Source organism: Bombyx mandarina, chromosome 22 (genome assembly GCF_030267445.1).
Source record: "Bombyx mandarina strain Sakado chromosome 22, ASM3026744v2".
NCBI classification, from domain to species: domain Eukaryota; kingdom Metazoa; phylum Arthropoda; class Insecta; order Lepidoptera; family Bombycidae; genus Bombyx; species Bombyx mandarina.
In genome coordinates, this window is record NC_143228.1 from 3,125,683 (window position 1) to 3,147,281 (window position 21,599).

At 41.1% G+C, this 21,599-nt stretch overlaps 1 protein-coding gene across 2 annotated transcripts in view; it reads right to left on the bottom strand.

Annotated features, from left to right (window-relative positions):
* Positions 1-21,599, bottom strand: part of knockout (Stork-head domain-containing protein knockout) — a 217,953-nt gene that overhangs the window by 42,239 nt on the left and 154,115 nt on the right. For both annotated transcript variants that reach the window (XM_028186941.2, XM_028186933.2), the window contains exon 4: positions 1,942-2,039. In XM_028186941.2, coding sequence (XP_028042742.2) covers positions 1,942-2,039 — 98 coding nt within the window. The remainder of the gene's footprint in view (positions 1-1,941; positions 2,040-21,599) is intronic.

Genomic DNA, 21,599 nt, shown 5'->3' on the forward strand with positions numbered 1-21,599 from the left:
TACTCAAAGAACCCTTTAATTACATACCCAACCCAGAGGACTGGAAACACACAGACACCGACATTCTAGGCACGTCATTTCGGATCCTCCCGATCCACTTTTGGTGCTTTTAGGCATTCCAAGCATCAGTCATCGATCATTTCGAATTTCTCAAATACTACGGAGAGTTCGACGTGCAACTTAATCCACAGGCAAAACTCACTCAGTTCCTCGCCGGATCTTCTCAGTGGATAGCGATTTCGATTCAGTGGTAGCTTCCGCGAAGCACTGCAGTCGTTAGGACACTAACCCTAACACTAATTTGATATTTCTCTCAGAATAAGCCCTATGAGCTCACCAACCTAAAAGCTTGTAAATGAAACAGCCCCTTGAGGCTACCAGCGATTATATATTAGATAGGAAAGCAAACTAAAATAGCTGTACTTATGAACCAACCCCTACGCACACGTCCTAATTATTTCCGCTCCGAAGCAAATTTTATTTTTAAGTCTGAGAGTTCGGCCGTTCGTGATTTCTTTTGCCAAACTAAGACAAAAAATGCATAAATTAGTTTTACTTATATGTTTTCATAATCCATCAATCGACTTTATTATACCTGAATTGTGATGGTACAATTATGTCATCAATATTCCAATATTAGCTAACTTCTATCATAAATTTGTACCACACACCGAAAACTGGTTCGCGAACACGAAACACGGATAACAGTTTTATTTTATTTTCATGGTCAAGAGTCACCGTACCGGTATCAAAAACCGTTTGGACTGACCCGACACCATGATGTTTATTTAATGATTCAAAACAAAGTGTTTAGAATCAATTAACATCCAAAGATATTTTCCGCTATCTCGATTGATTAAACTTATACTTAGTTTCGATTGAATAATAATTATAATCTATGTTTGAAATGTCAACGTTTGATGTTGTATTTTGTAAAGAGTTGTATTTTAGCAAAACATCTCTTTTCTCAATTCAAATTTGTGTCTGATTGATTTAAGCTATGTATTGACTTTCGTAGTTTTTTTTTTAAGTTTGAGAAGTTACTGGTGACCTGGAGGCCTTTCCAATTTTACCAGGTTAGTTGGGTGAGCAAAGGCTCAGCCAGGAGGGGTAGAATTTGCTAACAGCTACCCGAGCGCCTCCAAAGGAGACCTAACGGCTCAAGAGTAGCTGTTTCGCGAATGAGACATAGGTAAAGCATTGTGCCCGCTTGCATGGTATTTCTCATAAGAAGATGTACGTATGGGCATTAAGCAGTCGTGGGTTCCAATATGGAGCCCCACCTTATCATATCTGTCTCGTTTGCAGCTCAATTCTTTAGTTTATTCAACTTTATCATATCTGTCTCGTTTGCAGCTCAATTCTTTAGTTTATTCAACTTTTACCACATTATGCACTTGAACAAATTCAACGAGACACAATAGGTAAATAGGTCGATCGTGATCTCAATCCAGTCGTTGAAATATTACAATAATTAATAAAAGTGCAAGCTAGTGAAAGTTTTTTAAATCTTGTTTTTTGAATCAATTCTTTTTGGCCCAGTTCACACAAGTCTTTTGTTTTTAACGAACCTCGGACAATTAAATACGAGTCAGGTTTCAGACCAATGACCCTAATTATGATTCTGTTGTAGAGCACACGGTAATTTTGCTGAATAATCCCGCGTTCGAAATTTTAAATTGCCTTGTCATAGTTTTCTATGATGAACAAGGTATATGGGCTTATTCAGCATTATCATTTTATCTTATATAAAGTTTTTTTTTCTATATAAACATTATGACAAAATAAGTTCAAAAACTTTTAATTTTCATCGGTTCTATGCTTGTTTTTAATTAAATCTAATCAAGGTGCTTTATTTTCGGAAGAGATCACTTTCATTGTCAGAATTCAATCGAAGCATTCCTGTTTTCCGAATTGCGCACCAAACAAAATTCTTCTCACCTGGGACGTAAGATCCATTATACAATCGCACAGTGCTTCGGGTAACGGCGTGAACTGCCCCTGGTATGCCGGCGTCACGATGCAGTCTTCTATGTCACCTGCAACAATAGATTAGGGTTTAATCAACAGATTCCGGGCGTGTTACGAATCGATATTTGAGGGGACAACCCTAAGCCTTTAATCACTGCTCACGATCGATGTAATAATTTGTTGTCTATGACTGGCTGTTAATGTGTTGGACCGGAAGTGATTAATTAGTATCCGCTACTATCATTTGTTAGATAATGACAAGATACGTAGTCTATCATATCGTCTAGATACGCAGTATTACAGTTTAACTTTAATCAAACAGTGTTTTGTTGCAGTTTACCGGTAAGTCATGTTGTCGCCCGCTTATATTACTCTCCTGTCTATTACTGCCACAAAGAATAATGTTTTCTTTTTGTGAGGTCCTTGTAGATGTTTGGATAAGTAAAAGTCCATTCGTAATCTTCAATCAAAACAATAACAATTATTCGTTTGGAATGGGAACTTCGACTTTGTATTAAATAAGGTGCGAAGGACGGTTAGTTCGCCATTTTATAAGTTTTCACAACTATTGCATTGTATTAACTGTGTGTACAATAAAGAATAAAGAAGGAACAATTAGAATGAACAAGAAAAATCTATTTTCAAATGTACTATATGAGGACAATGAACAAATAATATTTATAAAACTCTCTCATAATTCAACAGGACAATTCCAAAAAAAAAAGCTCATTAATTTCATCAATGGTATCAGTACTGTCGTCGTAAATTAAAAGTTAATAAAAAATCAGCAATCCCGAACGAGACAAAATAAAAGTGACATTTAATTTAAACTCCAATGAGAAGAGTTGCAGTCAGCTATAAATCACATCGGCACAATGCAGTTGCACTCCCCTCGGGAGTAGGGGAGCTTTGGACTGAATCCAGCAGGGTTTTGGGAGAATGTCCAAGTGATAAGCGGAAATATTTGGCTTTTTGTTTTTCCTTTAATATTTTGTTATGCAACTTTAATATTCACTATTACACGAGTTAAGACTGGGCAATATCCGCTATAGCTATTGCCAATTGTTTGAAAAATGGCATTTCAATTGTTTGAAAAATTCTTGATACTTGAAATTACTTGTTACCCACTTATCTTATATCGATCGTTTTATACAAACCTAGATGCAATTCTGATGTTTATGAACTGTGAAGTTTCATTGTATACTTAGCTTAGTACTTTTTGCTTCAAAAAGTAACAAACATACATCCTTGCAAGCTTTCGCATTTATAATATACGATGTACGTTATATTAGTTCAACGACTTTGAATCTATACTCTATTGAGATGTGCACATAAAGAAAAGAGGAAAAAAAAGGGTGCGTGTACTTATGTACACGCGTAAGAAGTTATACTTTATTTTTATTAAATTTACTTTTTTTTTATTTTAATCAATTTGAAAAAAAAATTGATTAAACAACATCCTCAAACACGCATATTGGACATCCCTTTTCTTGACATCGTATAAATTCGGTAATTCTCGGTACGGTTCGGAAAGTTCACCTGCGGCTATATTCAGACTCGCCAAGTTACGTCGGTCGTATTGTAATGAGCGATTTAGTGGGCAACTTCATTCTGTTAATTTAGTGTCACGGTGCGCGCGCATCCGAAAAATTTCACTCTTATAAATTTTTCATAAAGCGCCTAAAGAAGTATAACTTCAAAAATCGGTTTAAATACGGTCATTCACCAGCAATATCCTGGTGCCATCAGACTTAATGTTAACAGCATTAATCTTCAAGATTAGCCCATTCAACGTTTATGCGGATAAATAAATGCGGATGCGGTCTATAAAAACGTCTGCAGTACGGTAAACAAGGCGCAATATCCGCAACATTTCACTATTATACCCATTTACTTATGTTGGCTTCGTTTCGGAATATTCTTTTATTGGTCCATTCACGAAAAGTTCATCTTTAAGGGAAATGCTGTCAATTCAGCTATTTTTAATGCGTTGAATCACGTTCTTCCTAATTCTAAGTGGCTATCGGATTCCATAGATATTAACGAAAATATCGACACCCGTCTTAAGGCATGAGGTTGAAATTACAATTATAATGTACAAAGTCTGACCTACGCATTAAACCGGAACACGTGACTGGTTTGTAACTTAAATAGACCAGATAATGATTCCTATCCTTGCCAACTTACATTCATTACTTTATTAGACAAAAAAATATAAGCGAACTAGCGGCCCGCTCCGGCTCCGCTCGGGTCTTTAACAAAATTGTCAACGATATTTGACGTTGTTTTAGTTTTTAAATAAAAGAACACTTATTGCGGCGTAACTATAAGAATAATAGTTAGACATATGCTGTCGCGACACTTTATGTAATTAATAATGTGTTCTACAAAGTCGTAGTACATTATTTTATTCTATCATCAATAGTTTTCGCAGGGCACGCCCTGTAAAGAATAATTTTAGTAAATTTTTTGACACCTTGCGTTACATTATTGGAGTTTTAGTAAAGATCTCTAATTTTTTTCAAAAAAGAAGTCTATGTCACTCGCGAATAGTGTAACTTCCAAACAGTGAAAGAATTTTTCAAATCGGTACAGTAGTTTCGGAGCCTATTCAATACAAACAAACAAACACATCTTTCCTCTTTATAATATTATATTAGTATAGAAGTATAGACTAATATAGATGTAAGTATTTGTGAACATTGACAATTATAAAGACTACACAAATGTTCATTGTGCTTTAGTTTATCAGTGGCGATGCAGGACTGCGGTACGGACTCTGAGCTTCAATTAAAACAATACCTTTGACTGTTGAATACTATTGTGTTGTTTTGCCTATTATAATTTCTGTGCACACAAAGCTCATGTGAATAAATGATTTGAATCCAGAATAGGTTTTTTTTTTATTGCTCAAATGGTTGGACGAGCTCATAGCCTACCTTGTGTTAAGTGGTTACTGGAGCCCATAGACATCTACAACGTACATGCGCCATCCACCTTGAGATATAAGTTCTAAGATCTCAGTATAGTTACAACGGCTGCCCCACCCTTCAAACCGAAACGCATTACTGCTTCACGGCAGAAATAGGCAGGGGGGTGGCACCTACCCCCGCGGACTCACAAGAGATCCTACCACCAGTAATTACGCAAATTATAATTTATTAAATAGCATTTGCCTATTAAAACATTTTAAAAATGTAGATTGCATCTACATATTTCATACGGATTTGTGATCACAATTGATTATGTTATTAAGGCGTTCTTATACAATTTTTGAATGGAAAAAATAAATATAACAGCTAACAATTTATTTCTAGTTAATTCGAAATATCGAAAAAGAGTGCTTGCTCAAAGTCTTGCTTAATGTTTTTTTTTATTGCCCTTGTAGGCAGACGAGCATACGGCCCGCCTGATGGTAAGTGGTTACCGTCGCCCATGGACTTCAGCAATAGTAGGAGCAGAACCAAGCCGCTGCCTACCTATGTGTGAAGCTCTCGGCCAGTGTTTTCGCTTTTCCACCGTTCAGATACTCAAATCCTTTCCAAAGTCCAAAAGGCTCAAAGGTACTTTTTTTAAGTAAATATTTACCTGATACGTGTTTATGTACAACTGACATCCCAGATCCCAGTAAGACCCCAATAAAGTCAGGCAGCCAGATTTCCCTCATCACACGTGCCAAATTACTAGACTATCAACAGAATTTAATGTAACATTATTGCGTATAGAATAAAACATTTTTCAAATATTTTCTATTTCCATCGAGGTTTTTATTAAGAGTTTTAATAACGGGAATCTCCTGCACTATTCCTGGGTTTCGAGAACAATTCCCTTATACCTTTTCCCAAAGTGGGCGATAACGCCCCCCTTGGGCGCTCCGGGCCTAGAGGGTGTAACAGACCCAGAAAAAATGGGAGCTTTGTGTAGAAGCTTGGGAGGTGATTTGTAATTTCATCTAGGAGGACTCTTAGAGAACTCTCGTTATAGTGGTTATTAAGTATGGGAAAAAATAGGGGCGCTAAAAGATAATTTATTCTCAAAGAGGGCAGTAAACAAAATAAGTTTGGGAGCCCCTGCCTTACATGATTAAGCCTGCCTTACATTATGAAAATATTTTTCAGTACAAGTCTCTCTAACAGTTACTGTTGAAGCAAATGGATGAACAAATATTAAACAGGGTTCGTTAAATAGCAAATGGACATTATTTTGTTGCAGTTAATTGATTTCCTTGTTGTCAACGATTATGGTTAGCGGAATGCTACAAAAGGTTAATACTATTGCACCGGTGGGTATTTTGCAAGGAATTCAGTACTCCGTTGAGAAAATATGTGATGCTTAATTTCTTCTTCGATATTTTTATCTTATTGGTTACAAGTCTGAGTAGATATTTACCTGTAATTTCGAGCTTTAAGCATATTTTGCGTTACACCCTAGTTTCTACAACAAATCTTCAAGCCCCGCTCACGTCATGTTGATAAGGCTGGAGACCTAAATATGTTTATCCGTATCAAGCACAACATACCTTTTTTTTTATTGAATAGGTGACCTAGGTTTGCTTAGGGTGGACGAGCTCACGGCCCACCTGATGTTAAGTGGTCACCGAAGCCCATAGACATCTACAATGTAAATGCCGCCACCTACCATGAGATATGAGTTCTAAGGTCTCAGTTTTTACAGTACAACGGCTGCCCCACCCTTCAAACCGAAGCGCAATACTGCTTCACGATAAAAATAAGCAGGGTAGTGGTATTTACCCGTGTGGACTCACAAGAAGTCCTAGCACCAGTAAAAAATCTTATGCTAAGTCAATTGAAAATTTTATATTTAAGATATAATTTACAAATAAATGTTGTTTCGTTAATGATACATTTTGAATGGTGGGTGAGTCATTTACATATTATTGAGTCTTTCACCTCGTATCTCAAGAAGTCAGTATTCAGTACTGTAGAATCCAGTATCCTGAGCTGAGGTCTCTCGCAATCAATCTAGTCTGTTTTTTTTTCTCCTACCTAAGCTGATGGTCTTGAGAGACCGTTTCAGCGTAACCGGGCCAGATCCGTAAGTGTCCAAGTTTATTAGTTTTTTTTGTTTTGTTGTTCCCACCTAAGCCTTGAGAGCCTTGAGAGGCTATTTCAGCGTAACCTTAACTAGTAGGTGAGCTCACGGGGCTCAAACCGGAGTGATGCTAACTAACCCAAGCTAGAGCAGTGCTTCGCAGAATCTACCACCGGATCGGAAACACGACCCACTGAGAAGATCCGACGAGAAACTCAGTGAGCGAAGTTTATTAGAGTAAATAATCTATAAACTGTCCAAAAATACTATGATATGCTATAAGAAACCCGACCCAGCTTCAACATTTCCTATTACAGTATAGGTATTATTCGATAATCTATACTTTCGCTTAACTGCGAGTGTGATTTTAGCGTCTCATTACGTTTCTAATGTCCTTTTGTGGTTTGTTCCCGAGTTGAATGGTCACGAATTGTTTTATTGGAATCCGATTGTTGTGTATTGATATTACGTTATCTTTGTATACTGCGACATAAAATTGAGTTTTCACTAATAATACACTTACAAATACTTACTTATCTGTCAAAGATCCGCGCGTGGTCCTACGGAAATTGTAACTTTTAAGTATTTATAACTTACTTTTGTATCCGATTAATAGATCCAAGTGCAAAATCAAATACATACAAAATCCGTTTTTCTGTGATTTAAATAAATATGATATAATGTTTTACATCCGTTGTAAAAATCATTACGGCCTAGAAAAATTGTTACTAAGCTTCAAACATTTTTGTTCAGGACTATCTAAGCTGACGAATCAGCAATGAGCTAACACCAAAAGTAACTTTTATTAGGAACTCGGTAAGCTGCAAAATAAATGTACAATAAAAGCACTGATGCATTCCACTAAAACACATTGCACAATGGTACAAAAATAAGCACAAAATAAGGGAAGTGGTGACTTAAACAAAAGCCCCTCGCGTGGAGGTAACCTAAATACGACGCTGAGGGCACAGCCAAGGGTGTCAAGTGAAGGCCTGCGTATTGTCTCTGGCTTCCATTATTTTCACTTTACAATAACCGCTTATTAAGCGCTTATCTTTGAATGAAAAAAAAAAATTGCATACTTGGACAGACGGTCTCACGGTTTACCTGACGGTTAGAGACACCGACGCACATCAACACTACAGCATGAAACGATAACTCATGTGTAGAAAATTGTGGTGCAAATTATTTACTTCAAACACGATATTTTATGTACTAGTCGCTTCTATGTACTAGTTCTATACAAGTCTGAAATTAGTTGTTTGCCCGTGTTACTTTATTGCATGCCTTTAATAAATAGAGTGACAAGGAAATGCAGGGTACTAGGTGTGGGAACATAAGATGCTACTAAATACATAAAACATACACACAATGTTGAATTAGCATTGTACAATAACTTTAAGATGTTAAGGTTCGCAGATTTTGATCTTCCAATTAATAATCGAATAGAAATCCTGTAAGATCCTCCTGGTTATCAAGTAGCACATAATAATGAACGAGGTTTATTTCATTGAAATTCATTAGGAGGTTATTTGCATTTCTCATTATGGAACGTGTGGTTTGTTATTTGCCATCAACGTGAGATTTTTGGTGAGAAGCTTCAACAGATGTCTTTATTAGAAATACGAATTTACCAATTATTCTTCTTAGTCGTTTGCACTCTTGGCAGAGTGGTCGTGGTAATCATTTCGGGTGGTGGTGGTTACCAACTATTAGAATATTGATAATAATTATAAGCGCGGCTGGTTTTCAATAGAATACCAAAAATATTTAGTTTAAATTCACAAGACTTAAAAATATGGGATCTTAAAATTTTGTTCTTAGGTGTACAATTCTATTGAAGCTAATCCACTGTTGTACCCAGTTCTCGCTGTCCGGTTACCAAATATTAGTCTACGCTTGTAACAACACTATTTGAGTTAGCATTTCTAGGTATTAAAATCTGGGCTTAGATTATAGCCCTTATGTAAATTTTGTCTAAAATGTGCAGATTTCCTGATCGGCCCAATCATTGTTCCGTTGGGTTAATTTAATCACATTCCACTAATATTCGCGCATAATAATTTACCGACGCAAATATAAACTAGGCTTATTTCATTAAAATTTAAATTCCGCACGCACAAAGTATCATAAATTCTAAATAGTTTAGATTTAATGAGACAGTGTTTTAGGTTTAGATCGAATCGATTAGTATTGCTTTAATTTTGAATTTCACAATTGTCCACAAAATTTAATGCGAAATCATATTAAATTTAGTTGAACTATTGATAAATTAATGTGGTAGTTTTTATATTTAAATTACTTGATTTGATTTTAAGATTTTATTTAAACTTTTACATGACAACTAAGAAATGACTAATGGGCATCACGTCTGGGACACTGGTATCGAATGTTTTGTCTATATCTAGTTCTAATCTTAGTATAAATATATTTTTATTAGGTATAGACAGCGGCTTGGCTGGCTGATCTCCACGAGCGACGATGACCATTTACCATCAAGTGGACCGTATGCTCAACTAATAATAATAAAGTAAAACACATAACTACGAATTATTTCAACGATGTAGGACTAATATCGTATAATAATTACGTGTAACGCCATGGCGGTGGTTCGTATGCCCTATATATTGCGATCCCGTAAATCTTACGTCCCGTTTCATAGGTGGGGCAGTCGTTATACAATACAAGTAACATTTCAACCTCCCCCCTCAAGGTATACTTCATCATTAACAGAATAAATGCCGAAAGAAAATCGTCTCATATGGTATCAATGATCATACCTACTATCTTGATTTAAAGGATCGTTTGTTTAATTACCTACGCGTTTTGTTTCTTTAGTCTGTCATCGGTTATAAATTTCTGAGAATCGTTTCATCTTTGAAGAGATTCACCCACGGAATATATTATTTATCTATTCCGTGGATTCACCACTGTTACTGCGTGTTTTGCTCTGTTCGAATAAAGATCATTATTTCGAATGACATACTCGTACATCTTTATGTATATATTTCTTCTGTGCGTGTGTTTGTCACAGAACTCCTCCTAAGCGGCTGGACCGATTTTAATGAAATTTTCTGTGTACCGTCAGATGGATTCGAGAATTGTTTAGATTTACAAATCAGCCCGGCAGATGCCGCTGCAGTCGGTATCTAGGTTATTTATCTTTCCTGGCAATAATTTATACGGCAAAACAATGTTTGCCGGGCCAGCTAGTTACATATACAATAACAAAACGAAAAACCTACGACGACAAATATGTATGTATGTTTGCGCAAAATTGAAACTGGAATATAACAAAGATGAGGCTAAATCACCGATTGTTTTTATCCTGATAGGTTAAACACAATTAGCTGTGATTTTTATTGCTCAAAATTACAATCGTAAGATTTATAGATGAGCATATTTAAGTTGTTAATCATATCTACGAAACGTGAAGACCTCAGATAATTTTATGCAGATATGCACATTGAAAACGTTAAGACAACATTGTATCTTTTTAAATATGTTTGCGTGTTGTCAACAATTAAGTAGCTTCGGCAATGTTCCATTGATTAAACGGCTTAATTGTCCGTAAAAGACCTTGACGATAGACTTAAATGTAAAAGAAAAACGTAAAAGACGAGAATAAATGCAGCGTAGTGATTTGAGTCATTTTTTGATTCCTTAGACCGCATTGGAGCAAAGAACAGTAGACGGTCAACGCTCTCGCGGCCGATCATCCACAAGGTGGACAGACTTGATTAAGTCATCTACGAAGTGTTCCCTTACTGAATGTACACGTACCACCACAAATAGAGAGAGATGGAGAAGTCTTTCAAAAGCCGCAATCAAGCATTAAGAGATACGTAGCCACGACTAATCTGCCAGGAGTGTACGACTGAGAAGAAGACCGCATTACCGTTGTCACGTCAACGAGATCCGGGAACCACTTAACGCTGGACGCGCCGTGAGACCACCGACCGAACTAACTACATTAGTACATTAGTAAAAAAAAATCGGTTGTCATTGAAGTCGGTTTACTGACGATAGTTGAACGTGACAACGTCATAAGAAAATACTGATGGAATGGTTTCATTAGTATTTTCAATTATCGCAATTATCGTTGCTATAAACAATTGACACCACATTCACTTTTCACTGAACTTCATACTTGACGAAAACATGTAAATCTATTATTGTATAGTAGCTGTCCACGCGGATGCATCGCTCACTCAAGTAGAAGAGAGACAGATGTCGAATTGCATTGGCCGATTGTGCCTCTTTGTCGCTCGTTGCACGCTCGCGCTTGCACTTCAAGCCTTAAATGGAACGCCTCAGAGCGAGGTAACGCCGCATGAGTCATGTTTTTTCGTGCGTGCAGCCGGCTCCATCGAACTATAAGACGTTGTCACGTCAAAAACTTAATCCATTAAAACAAAGTCTTAGTTAGTAGTACAAATGAAATTCAAATTCATTTTTCCAGACGTGATTAACAATAGAACCGGTAAAAGTTTTCGAGAACTGTCAAAATACCAAACGAATATGGAACTAATTAAAGCCGTGCACGCGAACAAGAAGCACCGAAACTTTACTTCGTTATGCAAATACATTTCGGTTTATGAAGTTACATTGTACAATTCAGTAGTGCGGACGTGCCGATCCGTTGGTCGCTTGCGATCTGCGTATCGAGGTCCATTTTTGTGCGCTAAAGTTTTGTAACCGCGAACCCACCCTTACCAACTGCCTTTTTCAAGGCAAAACCAATCGCTACGTTCAGCTTCCTGTGGCACTCACAGGCTAGCGATTTCCTAACCCTTCCCAAAAACAACAGTCTTTTTCAAGACTAGACCCCCGCTCGCGATTCTGCCTGCTGTAGCACTATACAGCCCGAGCGGGTTCCTTTCCTTTTCCCCGCCGATTGCCGTTTTCACGGCATAGGCATTCCCCCCCCCTGCTCCTTGCTGTCCTGCAGCACAGGGGGGTTACAAATCCTATCCGGGGCCTCGCCTTTCGGCGAGTTCAACAAAAGTCCCGGGGCCGCCCCCCCCCGGGCAAGAAGACCGAAGAATGGAGAAAGAAGACGTTAGTGATATTGTCGGGTTCCTCCGGGATAGGTACCCGTCAATTAGGGCCGAGTACCTAGAGTTTAGGGCCGCCCGTGGCAATCCCTCCCCCCCCGCGTCCGTCGCCGCGTATCTCAAACGTGCCTCGGAGGCACGCCGCGCGCCCCCCGCCGCCGCGTCAAGTTCGAGCGCACGTTCCCACGATGCGGCTCACGTAGCGCCTAACGCTACCCCCACCCCCGCGCCCGCGTCGTTTACGTCATCGCGCGCTTCATCCGTCGCGACCTCGATCGTTTCGAGTTCAGGCTCCGATACCGAATCGGAGATGGATTTCGAATCCGCGTCAAGCCCTCAGCCTGGAACTTCGGATGGGTTCCAAACCGTAACGCGCGGAAAAAAGCGTACTCGCGCCGTGGAGTCCCGGAGCTCCACGACGAAGCAAACTAAATCCGCGACCGCCTCCCGCCCGCAGGTAGTCGTGACACCGGAGTCGGACTCCGCTCGCCGCGTAACCCCGCCGCCGCGTCCCAAGCCCGCGCCCGCTCCCAAAGTAGCTGCCCCGCCCCCGCTGATACTTCAAGAGAAGACAGCGTGGAATCGCGTGTCCCAGGCCCTTCAGGCAAATAAAATTAACTACACCCATGCGCGTAACGTCGCGCATGGGATTCAGATTAAGGTCGCAACGCCGGGCGACCATAGGGCCCTCTCAGCATACCTCCGAAAGGAGAACATAGGTTTCCACACCTATGCTCTTCAGGAGGACCGCGAGCTCCGCGTAGTAGTACGCGGAGTCCCCAAGGAGTTGGACATAGACTATGTTAAGGAGGATCTGACCGCTCAGGCCCTCCCGATAGTTAGTGTGCACCGGATGCACAGCGGGCGGGGCAAACAGCCCTATAATATGATACTCGTGGCGTTAGAACCCACCCCGGAGGCCAAAAAGAAGATCGCATGTCTCACGACAATTTGCGGCCTATCCGGGATCTCGATCGAAGCCCCCCATAAGCGTGGCACTCCCGGGCAGTGCTACCGATGTCAGCTTTACGGCCACTCGGCTCGTAATTGCCACGCGCGCCCCCGCTGCGTAAAGTGCCTCGGCGACCACGCCACACTAGATTGCTCGCGTGTTAGGGAAACCGCGACCGAACCTCCAAGCTGTGTCCTATGCCTTAAGCAAGGGCACCCCGCGAACTACCGTGGATGTCCTAGGGCTCCGCGAAAACGTCCGACCCACCCAGCCCCCCGAACCGTCGGCCCAAAGACTTCGGCGCCTTCAGTGCCGAAACCCGCCTTCGTGCCGGCTGCAGTTCCCACGGTGTCGGCGTGGAAAAAACCGCTGCCGTATACGAAGGCGGGAACGGAAACCGCACCCCCGCCCCCGCTCGTGACACGCCCCGCGCCCCAGCCCCTGCTCGCACCTCGCCCCGCGCCCGCGTTCCGTCCCCCGCAACCCTCTGCCGCCAACGACTTCGCGCTCGTGCGTGACTTCGTCACCGCGGTCAACTTCGACCGTCTGCGATCGTTCGCTGACGCTATCCGTAGGTCGGTAACCCCCGAACAGCGGCTCGCGGCCGCTTTCGATCACATGGACGTTTACGAGTCCGTGTCGCGTACGTTATAAAATCTTTACCGGTAACCAATGGCGCAAAAAGGTAGAGAAAAACCGTATTCCCTTACGTTAGCATTCTACAATGCTAACGGACTCGCGCGGCAACGCGATCAAATTTTCGAATTCCTCCGCGATAATCTTGTAGATATTCTATTAGTGCAGGAAACCTGTATGAAGCCCTCGCGTCGCGACCCGAAAGTCGCGAATTACGTCATGGTTAGGAATGACAGACTCACCGCCTCCAAAGGCGGGACTGCCATTTACTATAGGCGGGCCCTGCACGTTGTCCCTCTCGATACTCCCTCGCTCTCACATATCGAGGCGTCAGTGTGCCGTATCTCGCTGACGGGACACCAGCCGATCGTCATCGCATCCGTTTATCTCCCCCCGGACAAGCCCCTTCTGAGCAGTGACATCGAGTCACTGTTCGGCATGGGAGACTCCGTCATCCTGGCAGGCGATTTAAATTGCCACCACACTAGGTGGAACTGCCATCGTACTAACGTTAACGGTAGGCGTCTCGACGCGTTTATAGACGACCTCACCTTTGAAATAGTCGGTCCCCCAACTCCAACATGTTATCCGTATAACATCGCGCTCCGTCCGAGCACTATAGACCTGGCATTGCTTAGGAACGTAACTCTGCGCTTGCGTTCCATCGAAGCAATGTCAGAGCTCGACTCAGACCACCGACCTGTCGTTATGCAGCTCGGTCGCCCCCACAACCCAGTCACTGTTACGAGGACCATGGTGGATTGGAATAAGCTGGGCACGTGCCTAGCCGACACCGCTCCGCCAATCCTCCCTTACGGCCCGGATTCGAATCTATCCCCCGAGGACACCGTCGAATCCATAAACATCATTACCGATCACATATCTTCCGCGATCATTAGATCTTCTAAAGAAGTCGATGTGGAGGACAGCTTCCACCGCATCAGACTGTCCCCCGATCTTAGGAATCTCTTAAGAGTTAGGAACGCGGCAATCCGGGCCTACGATCGTCTTCCCACGCATTCAAACCGGATTCGGATGCGTCGTCTACAACGCGAAGTCCACTCTCGCTTAAGCGACGCGCGTAACGATAATTGGCTTAGTTATTTAGAACAACTCGCGCCCTCCCACCAAGCATACTGGCGACTAGCTAGGACTCTCAAATCCGAAACTACCGCTACTATGCCTCCCCTCGTACGCCCTTCAGGCCAACCACCGGCATTCGATGACGATGACAAGGCTGAGCTGCTGGCCGATGCACTGCAAGAGCAGTGCACCACCAGCACTCAACACGCGGACCCCGAACACACCGAGTTAGTCGACAGGGAGGTCGAGCGCAGAGCTTCCCTGCCGCCCTCGGACGCGTTACCCCCCATTACCACTGACGAAGTTAGAGACGCGATCCACAACCTACAACCTAGGAAGGCACCCGGCTCCGACGGCATCCACAACCGCGCGCTTAAACTCTTGCCAGTCCAACTGATAGCAATGTTGGCTACAATTTTAAATGCCGCTATGACGCACTGCATCTTTCCCGCGGTGTGGAAAGAAGCGGACGTTATCGGTATACATAAGCCGGGCAAACCGACAAACGAAACTTCTAGTTACCGTCCGATTAGTCTCCTCTCGACGATAGGAAAAATTTACGAACGGCTCCTTAGGAAACGCCTCTGGGATTTTGTTACCGCGAACAAAATTCTCATAGACGAACAGTTCGGATTCCGCTCAAAACACTCGTGCGTACAACAAGTGCACCGCCTCACGGAGCACATTCTGATAGGACTAAATAGGCGAAAACAAATCCCGACCGGCGCCCTCTTCTTCGACATCACGAAGGCGTTCGACAAAGTCTGGCACAACGGTTTAATTTATAAACTGTACAACATGGGAGTGCCAGACAGACTCGTGCTCATCATACGAGACTTCTTGTCGAACCGTTCGTTTCGATATCGAGTAGAGGGAACTCGTTCTCGTCCCCGTCAACTGACCGCCGGAGTCCCGCAAGGCTCCGCGCTCTCCCCGTTATTATTTAGTTTGTATATCAATGATATACCCCGGTCTCCGGAGACCCATCTAGCGCTCTTCGCCGATGACACGGCTATCTACTACTCGTGTAGGAAGATGTCGCTGCTTCATCGGCGACTCCAGATCGCAGTAGCCACCATGGGACAGTGGTTCCGGAAGTGGCGAATAGACATCAACCCCACGAAAAGCGCAGCGGTGCTCTTCAAAAGGGGTCGCCCTCCGAACATCACTTCGAGCATCCCACTCCGTAGTAGGCGCGCAAACACCTCCGCCGTTAGTCCCATCACTCTCTTTGGCCAGCCCATTCCGTGGGTCTCGAAGGTCAAATATCTAGGCGTCACCCTCGACAGAGGGATGACATTCCGTCCCCATATAAAAACGGTACGCGACCGCGCCGCGTTTATTCTAGGACGACTCTATCCAATGCTTTGTAGTCGAAGCAAACTGTCCCTCCGTAATAAGGTAACTCTCTACAAAACTTGTATACGCCCCGTCATGACGTATGCAAGCGTAGTGTTCGCTCACGCAGCCCGCACCAACTTGAAATCCCTTCAGGTTATTCAATCACGATTCTGCAGGATAGCCGTCAGAGCGCCTTGGTTCCTTAGGAATATGGATCTCCACGACGACCTGGAGCTCGACTCCCTTAGTAAGTATCTACAGTCGGCATCGCTGCGCCATTTTGAGAAGGCGGCACGACATGAGAACCCTCTCATCGTAGCTGCTGGAAATTACATACCCGACCCAGTAGACCGAATGGTAAACCGTCGACGTCGCCCAAAGCACGTCATTACGGATCCTCCTGATCCATTAACGGTGCTTTTAGGCACCACAAGCACCGGTCACCGTCCTCGTCGAACCCGTCGCTTGCGACGAAGGGTTCGACGAGCGAACTAACCCATAGACACAGCCCACTGAGTTTCTCGCCGGATCTTCTCAGTGGGTCGCGTTTCCGATCCGGTGGTAGATTCTGCGAAGCACTGCTCTTGCTAGGGTCAGTGTTAGCAACTCTCCGGTTGAGCCCCGCGAGCTCACCTACTAACGTTAGGGCGAAGCTGAAATAGCCTCTCAAGGCTATCAGCATAGGTAGGGATAAAATAAAAGTTACATTTCTTTGCGTTATGGACATACCATGTCAACACTATATCGCGGGGTGAAGGGTATTTGGTTTAACACGTTGACTGCAGGATCGTTTTTGAGGGACTTTCAGGCCGTACGTACAAGGCATTTTGGAGGCAAGATTGGACTTCTTCACAGTGCGTATGATAGACCTCACTAAGCATCTTTATTGAATATGCATATACTGATAGAAATGTGTATGTAGTCGCCTCTCGCACCGAGCGAATGGTCACGATTTTGACTGCCGCACTAGAGGGCAGTCGCGCATGGGGCTTTTTAATAACGCAGTCAGCGTATTAAGCGACATTTTTAAAAAAAAAATAGCTAGTAAAATTTGTTAAAGAACAATTCAAAACATCGAACTTTTTATTCTAATACCAAGTAAAACACATCTTTAATTACGTTAATCAATGTCACGTATTAAGCAAAATTTCGCTCAAACCAAATACATAGTCATTCACCCCTCTATGAAACTTCGCTAAGGTTTATTATATATATGTTTAACTATTTAAAGTCATGTATGGTAGTCTTTTAGTTTTTTTTTTATTGCTTAGATAGGTGGACGAGGTCACAGCCCACCTGGTGTTGAGTGGTTACTGGAGCCCATACACATCTACGACGTAAATGCGCCACCCACCTTGAGATATAAGTTGTAAGGTCTCAGTATAGTCACAGCTAGTAGATTCTCTTACTGACCGCCGTTATTTTAACAAACCTATAAGTTAACATCTACGTTACAGGTTCCTGTGCAAGCTTGCGTGGAAACAGATTAGACACGCGTTGGAGTGTGAATGAGCTGGAGACTACTGGCCTAACTATTTTAGTATTCCGTCGTATACCGTTTCAGCACATGACGAAACAAAATAAAAAATGGATTAGATAACATTTTATAATAGCGGGAATCGAAGATATAACTAATTTGCAACTAACCCACATTTCATTAAAAGCAATCATTGGCGTTAGCCCATATCTCAACTAATTTTTCATTATTTTATATATTTAAATCCATTTTTAATTTCATTTACGTTGTACGTATGTCTATGGGCTCCAGTAACCACTTAACACCAGGTGGGCTGTGAGCACGTCCACTCATCTAAGCAATAAAACTTAGAATTAGCATCAAAATGGCTAGATATCACATTGTTAGTATGACTTCCGGTAGGTAACCATTTAACACTATAGCCATGATCTCTGAAAAACGAATTGACGATATCACGTATGCCAAATATGTTTCGTTTTAATTCCTGATTAATTTGAATTTTAACGTGTACGTTAATTGGTTTCACTTCGTAATTCCTTGTTTTTACGTTTGATATACTAATATTGTGCACAAGTTTAAATTGTTGTGGAATTGTTTATTATAAAAACAGAAATGTGCCGACAAGACTTTCTTCATCATAAAAGAATTCATTTAGCTTTTTTTTTTAGTGATGCATATACCCCGCAAAAGAACAAAGCAATTGTAATTTTATTTTTCTTAGAGAAGTTAACAGCAGCTTTTAGGTGCGTGATTGTCCTGTTGGCAAATTTTTACTGGTGCAAGGACCTCTTGTGAGTCCGCACGGATAGGTACCACCACCCTGCCTATTTCTGCCGTGAAGCAGTAATGCGTTGTAACTATACTTGATACCTTGCAGCCGTTGTAACTATACTTGATACCTTAGAACTTATATCTCAAGGTGGGTGGCGCATTTACGTCGTAGATGTCTACGGGCTCCAGTAACCACTTAACACCAGGTGGGCTGTGAGCTCGTCCACCTATATAAGCAATAAAAAAAAAACTGTCATACCGTCAGAGGCAATTACCTTCGCTCATAAATAACACTAAATATTTATCAACTATTTATCTGTTTGATAAACGCAATACAGTTCTACCTCCAGTAAACAGACCAACTATCACACTTCGCTCGCGACAGCAAACGTATGAAAAATTGATAACTTTCAAAAAACGTACCTCAATCACTGTTGGGCATTTTTTTAAATCAATTGTTCGCTCTAAATCCGCGGAACAATTCATGGCTCTAATGCAATTTATCACATTGAAATAAGGTTTAAATTTGATAATCGAAAATGAACTATGTAGGTCAGTAACATGGTTCATGTTTTATTTTACACAGATGTTTGAAATGTTGGTTTGTATGGTCACGTAGATCGGCTTTCTTCAGCTAAACGTTTGGCCGAAAACCATGTCTGATTTGATGCTTTGACATTTCGTTATTCCATGGGAAAGGTCAACGAATTCGGCTGTACCGAATCATTTTCATGGAAATCATTATTAATTGAATGAGCTTCATTCGTAGTTTGTAATACGTAAAGTCGAAGGGCCAGTTGTAACGTAACCTAGATTATCATGGGGTAAAATCAATTATAAAGTAAAAGCAATCAAAACAAAACAAAAGACTTCTTACTTCCATTACCATTAAATTTACTTAACATCATATTGTAGTAATAGCACAAAATCTAAATTATTATACTGCTGTTTTTATTATTATTAACTTTGAATTTTTAAAATCAGATTTTCAACTAGTTACTAATAATAATTTAGAACCTTTACACTTATTTACTCATTTACACTTTTGCGGTAGGCAGCGGCTTGGCTCTGCCCCGGCATTGCTGAAGTCCATGGGCGACGGTAACCACTCACGTGGGCCGTATGCTCGTCTGCCTACAAGGGCAAAAAAAACCCTAGGAATAATAGATGAGACTTTAGCCCAGAGTTCCCCAAACTTTTTTGTGTCGTAGACCCCTTGCCATGTTTCTCCTTGTTGGGTAGACCCCCTGTAAGGATATTGATTTCCTGTAAATTTCTAACTGTAGTAAAGTTTAGTGTTAAAAACTTAAAGTAAAAACACATGTTAATTTATACATTTATTAACAACTTACAAAATTTTATAATTTTTTTTTTTTTTTTTTATTGCTTAGATGGGTGGACGAGCTCACAGCCCACCTGATGTTAAGTGGTTACTGGAGCCCATAGACATCTACAACGTAGACGCGCCACCCACCTTGAGATACAAGTTCTAAAGTCTCAGTATAGTTACAACGGCTACCCCACCCTTCAAACCGAAACGCATTACTGCTTCACGGTAGAAATAAGCAGGGCGGTGGTACCTATCCGCGCGGACTCACAAGAGGTCCTACCACCAGTAATTACGCAAATTATAATTTTGCGGGTTTGATTTTTATTACACGATGTTATTCCTTCACCGTGGAAGTCAATCGTGAACATTTGTTGAGTACATATTTCATTAGAAAAATTGGTACCCGCCTGCGGGATTCGAACACCGTTGCATCGCTTCAACACGAATGCACCGGACGTCTTATCCTTTAGGCCACGACGACTTGACTTAAACTTAAATAATAATTTTTTTACTTCATAGGTACTTTTATAAATAATGTATATGTCTTGATATTATAAGATAGTATGATGTAAGTAAATAGGTACTATCAGTGTATGTGTTGAGATCCACTATCGTGGACCCCCATATTTTTTTTCGCTTACGTAGACCCCTTGCAGGTTGTCATAGACCCCTAGGGGTAGATATAGACCACTTTGGGAATCACTGCTTTAGCCCGTCAAAACTCGTAAAACGATTTTCAAAACAGATTAAAAATCAGTAAAACAGTAAAAGTACTTTAAATTTTAGACTACCTTCATATTTTATTATGTTCGATATCGACTCAGTAATTGGAGATAAAATGAACTCATATAAAAAACTTTTTTAACATTATACTGACATGTAAACGTCATTTCTTGAGAGCCCTACACCGGATTTCCTTACTATCACAAGGAAATAATGAAATTAAAATAACTTATGTCACAGCAGTAAAAATGTAACGCTTTCTATATATGCATATGCTGAGTGGATTTGAAAAGATACATTTTTCTTAAGAACCATATTATAAATAGCGTCATTATTTTAAATGAGTCTTATTTAGACAAAGGTTCATTTAAAAAACGAACTTTAAAAAAATCTAAGAGTAGATAAAAATTATAAATAGAGTACTTGTTTCATCTTAATACAAAACAAGAATGTTAATGATGAATAAAATGCAGATTTAAGGACCAATGAAGAGATCATGATAACTTAGCAATTAGCTTTAACTTGAATTAGCCCGAAAACTAATAATTAGCCTTAACTGGTTTTCCTAAAAACTTAAAGTGAAAAAAAAAATGTAAACATCATACAAAAACCTGAATCGTACTTATGATATTTTCAAAATAATTATGCATATTGTATGCATGTTATTTTTTTATTTCGCAACATGTTTTTTTTTTCCGGGACGAGCTTAAGGCCCATTTGGTGCTAAGTATTGGGAGTACACAGACATCAGGGCGTGAGGCCTGAGTCTCAAATACATACTTTATAAAGGTTATTCCACCCTTCCAAACGAAACGCATTACTGCGTCGTTGTAAGGGAAAGTGGTAGTACATATCCGTGCAAGCTCATAAAGCGCCCTAATACTAATAATAAAAGCTCCAAACAGTACCTGCTCGGTGAAATCGATGATATGATCTCCAGCTACTAATGAAGACGTTTTCAATTCAATCGTAGAAGCGGTATCTGTCCATACTATCCAAGTTAATACCCCAATTCCTAATCTCCTGATCCCTATATAAAGTATAGGTAGTGAGACATTTTTTCGAGCCTTCAAAAGTGATACCATTTTCGGTCATATTTTTATCGCGAAGCATTCTCGCTCGAAGGTTCATATAGTCGATGCGCTGAAGTAAGGAAGTGGAAGGACAACACTATGCATTTTCCAGACATTCACTATAGACATTCTA